The sequence below is a fragment of the Limulus polyphemus genome, unplaced genomic scaffold (assembly GCF_000517525.1).
Source record: "Limulus polyphemus unplaced genomic scaffold, Limulus_polyphemus-2.1.2 Scaffold579, whole genome shotgun sequence".
Taxonomy (NCBI): Eukaryota; Metazoa; Arthropoda; class Merostomata; order Xiphosura; family Limulidae; genus Limulus; species Limulus polyphemus.
The window spans coordinates 450,279-456,587 of NW_013666189.1; the positions used below are offsets into that span (position 1 = coordinate 450,279).

The window sequence follows — 6,309 nt, forward strand, 5'->3', positions numbered from 1 at the left end:
TCCCTCCTTAACTATTGTTAATAATCTGTCAAATACTACCTGTAATGTTCTTGTACCACGTTTATTTTATGTATGACATTTTGTAAACACTGATTTATCGTTTGTTTAATGACGAGAGTAAGAGACGATATCATTTTACACAATAATATAACAACGATTATTTTTAAATTGGTTCATCGTTGTCGTCACGGGTTATATGTAATTAGCTGTAATATTGTTGGCTGCTTGATCGACTATAGCACTTACAGCTGCTTTTTTTTTTCTTTTACCTAAATATGTTATAGTTAGAGAAACAGTTTAAATTGTATTTCGGTCTCACTATTGTATTTTAGTTAATTATGTAATATTATGCTTTAAAATACATAATTAAAAGGTTTAAACATTTTTTAAATACACATCATATCTTGCGTCTACTCTCAAGGATTTTACTCACGGAACGAAATTTGCCGAAGGTCTGCAGATTTCTCCCAGTGAAACTATAACATGTCTCGAGGGCAGCAATAATATGTGGTAAACAATAAGAAAGGATACACAACATCAAAAATTAACTATATGTGAAAAAGAAAAGACCTGGAATTACGAATTTAACAAAAGAAAAATCTTTAAAGATATTCTACAAAAAATTAAAAGGTATATATTTTTTATATTTACTAATTTTAATTATTTCATTGCATTGTACGTTGATGATAATAGCTAGAGTTAGTGGTATGGTAGAGAAATGGAATATAAACATTTACCTTAAAAAACTTTTGATATTCTTTTATGGGGTTTTAGAGATTATGCAAATATAATATGAAACTATAAGATGAAGAAAAGTATTTTTATACTTAAAATGAAAATCACCTTGCACTCGATTTGTAAATAGTTTGAATGCAAGCAACTAAAATAGTAAAAACACTTAATTATAATAACCTCATTCTTTATGTAAAAGATACTTGTGATCTTTAACAAAAATCTCAGAGTTACCGCGTGTATTGTTTTACAAGTGGAATTCGCGACTCGATTTCCGCAAATTGCACGAGCCCGCCTCAAAAGTGTGTATTTTGAAAAAGGAGTGACTAATATGTAATGCTTATACTAATGAGTTTAACCTTAAAGAATTCCACCGTTCTTACCATCATTTAGCAGTTAGTCTGAGGGCTTCTAACAATACTTACTGTCTACCATCAGGACTTCTTGTGGGAAGGTGAGCTTAACAAACACACTTACTGTCTACCATCAGGACTTCTTGTGGGAAGGTGAGCTTAACAAACACACTTACTGTCTACCATCAGGACTTCTTGGAGGAAGGTGAGCTTAACAAACACACTTACTGTCTACCATCAGGACTTCTTGTGGGAAGGTGAGCTTAACAAACACACTTACTGTCTACCATCAGGACTTCTTGTGGGAAGGTGAGCTTAACAAACACACTTACTGACTACCATCAGGACTTCTTGTGGGAAGGTGCGCTTAACAAACACACTTACTGTTTACCATCAGGACTTCTTGTGGGAAGGTGCGTTTAACAAACATACTTACTGTCTACCATCAGGACTTCTTGTGGGAAGGTGCGCTTAAGAAACATACTTACTGACTACCATCAGGACTTCTTGTGGGAAGGGTATTAACGTAATAAAGATATTCTTCTACCACTGAATGCTCATTAGATGCTTTTACTAGTCAATTGAAATGTGATTTTATTAACTACATCTAGAATATTTCTAGAAAAATAAACTTTTTTTAAATATAATTTGTGTCTTTGGATGCTTTTACTAGCTTAACCAGGAGAATCTTTTGAAGGGAAATAATTAAACTATATTTAAGATGAACTATTTTCAAAATAATTTTCCAATCTTCAGATAAGTCATTATAAATACATTTTAGTTGCTTCAGTAACACTAATGACAGGAACGAATGAGTTACTAGAACTTAATTAAACTAAGTCGTATTAATCTTTTTGAAAGCTGTATTGAACTCATTAATATAAAAGGTGTAATAAACTATCATGACAAAACATATGGGCTTCAGTTAAAGTAATAGGTCTGTTTGGTTGATTGTTTTTAGTACAAACCTACACAGTGGGCTATCTAAACTATGTCCGCTGCAGGGAATCGAGCCCGTGGATTTTAGCGTTGTAAGTCTGGAACATACCGCTGAGCCACAGTACAGTAATTTGTCTTCAATCGAAAAAATCCTGAGTTTAAACCGCGATGGAGGATTTTTTTTTCAAGTGTGCATTGAATTGAAAGACTTTATTAATTGTAACATTATTATACTGTAGAAGACGGATAGGAACGTCACCAAATTCTCCGTAAAGAGTAATTAATGCTAGTAATTTTCAAGTGCATGATTTCATATGATGAAGTGCCTTCACTCAACCCTTACAATATTGTAATAAATTAATTCAGTCGTGCAAGTCCCTGTGGGAACATATACCACGCGAGAGATGCTATTATAGCTAATAAAAGTCCTATTCTCAAAACTTTTTTGCCTAATACGTTTAAAAGAAATTATTCACTCAATATAAGCGTATTATGTTTTTGTTTTCACTAAACACATAGCAATAGATAAAGCTATTTCAACATTCCTAACTGCGAGTTATTTTATCTAAAAGAAATAGATATATAATAATCAACATTTGTTTTATGTTATCTTAAAAGCAGCATATACAAAAAGTCGTTTGTTATACCAAAAAAAAGTCTATTAATGTGAGACAGTGTAATAAACATCTTAGCGATAACATTTTTTCCATGGCCAATGTTAATCGTTTTGTCAAACTTTTCTCAGTAGCTTTAGGAAGAAACCCACTTTTAACGGAAAGTTAAAGTGGAAATACCTTATATATAACTAAAAGTGTCTCAATATTATAGTTGTCAAGCGCTGCAATCAAGTTTTTGAAGTTACTAATTATTTATAATTATTTAAGTGTACAAAGAGCTATACTATTACAAGTAATAAAGCGTTTATTTAATTCAGAACCAATGCCCCTCACTAAATTCCAATACCAGTACGTCAAAATTAGGAAAATTACTCTCAGGAAAAGCAGATGATTTCATAAAATTTAATCCAGAACCCAAGAGCTTCTAGGGCCCTAAGGCGATCAATGGACCCTAGCCGTAATGGTTACGCCAGTGGCGCACATTCTCTCGCTTCGCTTGATCGAATACACAAACCTCCTCCTCATTTTTAATTTGCCTCCTATACCTCTGAGAAGAATTAATAAAAAACTCAGTTGAAAAGTACAATATTCAAATATCATGAACGAATGGTTTTGGAACTTTAGTAAAATATTATAGAAACTTCTAGAAGCATTTAAGGACAAGCACTAATAAAGTGAACTCTAACTTAGAAAAAGAGACTTGCACAGTTGGATTTAATAACGTTCGACGTCATTAATCGGTATTTTGGGGTCACAAGTTTTCCTTAGCATGTTTAGTTGAATAATTGTAAACGACAATGCTTATTTAAGCTTATAGATTAATTCGAACTTTATAGAAAATTATCTTATACTTTTATGATTTTTGCCCCCAGTGGCACAGCGGTATGTCTGCGAACTTACAACGCTAGAATCCGGGTTTCGATACCCTTGGTGGGCAGAGCACAGATAGTCCATTGTGTAGCTTTGTACTTAATTTCAAACAAAAAAATGTGATTTTTTTTTGTCAAATTTGTTTGTTTGTTTGTAATTAAGCACAAAGCTACACAAAGGGCTATCTGTGTTCTGTCCACCACGGGTATCGAAACCCGGATTCTAGCGTTGTAAGTCCGTAGACATACGGCTGTGCCACTGGGTGGCATTTTTTTGTCAAATATATATTATTAAAGTGATTATTTCCTCCCACACTTTATCAAAATTCGGGACGTTATAATAAACAGAGATATTATTTAAAGTAACTATGGATTGTTTAGTATAATTGTAGGAACTTTAATAGACTTTGCAAGCCCTAAACCAATGAATTTTATGCTATTTAATTTTTCAAAACTTGACCTTTCTCCAGTGGCTCAGCGATAAGTCTGCAGGCTTACGACACCAAACATCTGGTTTTGTTACCCAGTGGTTGGCAGAGCACGAATAGTACATTCTGTAGCTTTGGGCTTAACAACAAACAACTCAACATTTTCTAAACTTTAAAATATCTGAAGCCTTTTCTGTCTTTTCAAATCTTAGAACTTATAATCAAAATACAGCATAAAGAAATCAGAGGTCTTAATCTTATCAATGCCCTTACAAGATTTTGTAAAATTAATAAGATAACTTAGTACTGCTCATTTCTCAAGTGAAAATATTTTGAGAAGTATTAAACTATCCCTGTAAGACAACTCTTCCATCCCTGGAATCATCCTAATAGCCTTCTTGTGAACCATTTTCAATAAGGTCAATATCGTTTAATTTTTATTTTTTTTTACAAGAGACCAAACCTTTGCACAGTATTCCATTTAAGTGAGGCCTAACTACAGTGATTTGCAGACACAGATAATTATTACCTATTGACTATTTATAATAAATATATCATAGATATACCGTAAAATTCTATTTGCTTCACTAATACTAGCAAGAGACTACTTTGAAGGCTTGATTGTTACTTATGCTTTTATTCCAGATTCACTTCCTGATTTCTTATGGAAGAAAAGTACCTTGGTGTTCTGATTGATCATCCCTTAGAGCCATCCAAGCAGTGTACTTTTACTAGTGGTAACAAAAATATGGTTTTAGATTGTATTTTCAAAATTATTGAATACAAATCTAAATAGGTTATGATTTGATTGTATAGGTCACTGGTTAGGCCTCATTTTGAGTATTATGTTCAATCTAGGGCTCCTTACTTTAAGAAGGATATGAATTGTTTGAATGGGTTAGAAGGAGGTCCACTAGGATGATACTTGGGATGGAAAAGTTGTCATATGATGACAGGTTAAGATCTAAAATATGAAAAGGATTTCAATTCAAGAACTCAAGCTTTTGCATGCAAAGGATACAGTAGCTAATAATGACTTTTAGGAAGTTAGAAATGCTACTAATTGTACTGTTTCTAACTTCCTGCAAGTCATTATGAGCTACTGTAACTAATAAGGCTAGAAATAATGGATTTAATTGTAATTAGTAGGTTCTGCTAAGTAACATATTTCAACCTTTAGCTTGTGCAGATGAGAAACAAGGGGGAAAGAAGAAAAACAAAAGGGGCAGGGATGGGAATGAAAAACATAAGGAGGTTATTGTTATGTGTGATTCTTTAGTATGATACATCACATGGATAGGATATTCTGTTGGGTAAATAGGAAGAAAATAGATTATATGTTATCCAGGATCAGGATGGAGGATATAAATGACAGTGAAAGTGATATAGTAAAGGGTACTAGTTGTGATATAGTCTTTGTTATGAACATCGAGGATAATGATGTAGAGGAGCTATAAAGCATTAATAATAACATTCAAAGATAATTCTGGGAATATTGCCAAGACTTAATTGTGGGTGTGAAATTATAAGTAGATTACTAGAGTATAATGGGTATACTGTGATGGATCAGTATCTGATGGTACATTTGCTGATCCATTATTCCATCTATTTTGCAAATATCTCCTGTTGCCTCAGCAGAGAAACACCCTCAAATCATCACACTGCCTCCCCCACACTTCGTGGTAGGTTTTTATATGTATTGAGATAAGTATCTTTCACCTTTCTTCCACCAGACGTACAACCTATGCTATATTTCAAATTTGGACTCATCCATCCATAACACCCTTTACCAATTATCAACAGTCCAGTTTTGTACTTTTTAGCAAATTTCAGTCTCTTGACAGCACTTGGAGATCAAAGTAAAGATTTTTTAACTGCTACATGACCAAATATTCCATTCTCGTTGAGTCTTCTTGATAATGTAGGTCTGAGCACTTTTCTGTCATTTGGTACATGGTCATTTATCTCATGCTTGAGATCAGTGGCAATCTTCCTTCTGTCCCTGAAAGCTGCATAAATGATGATACTTAACATCAGTATCAGCGAGTTTAGGTATTCTGCCTCTGCCTTTCCTGTTTTCAAATTTACCTGTCTCGGTCTCATGATCTAGAGTGTACATGACAGTGTTTGGGGAACATTTCAAGTCTGCAGCAATTTGTCAGAGAGTCCAACCAGCATCAAGTAAAGCTTTTATGTGAACTCTCTGCTATAGTGACAATTCTCTACGCTTTTTGGGGCGTGGCATAACAACAAAACTTAATAAATAGTGTCAAACACTGTTTTTATCAAAGTTTATTTGTGGAGTACTATTAAATTGATTTCTTCTGGCATATAATGGTACCATATGCTAGCTTCTTTCTGTGTAGTTAAG

General features: G+C 33.4%; 1 protein-coding gene across 1 annotated transcript in view; it reads left to right on the top strand.

The window, feature by feature from the left end:
* The window catches only part of LOC106459231 (plakophilin-4-like), a 38,544-nt gene extending 37,955 nt beyond the window's left edge, over positions 1 to 589 (top strand). Inside the window, exon 5 of the mRNA XM_022385683.1 lies at positions 422 to 589. Within this exon, the coding sequence (XP_022241391.1) occupies positions 422 to 482 (61 nt within the window). The 3' untranslated portion in view covers positions 483 to 589. The remainder of the gene's footprint in view (positions 1 to 421) is intronic.
* Positions 590 to 6,309: the final 5,720 nt, after the last annotated feature.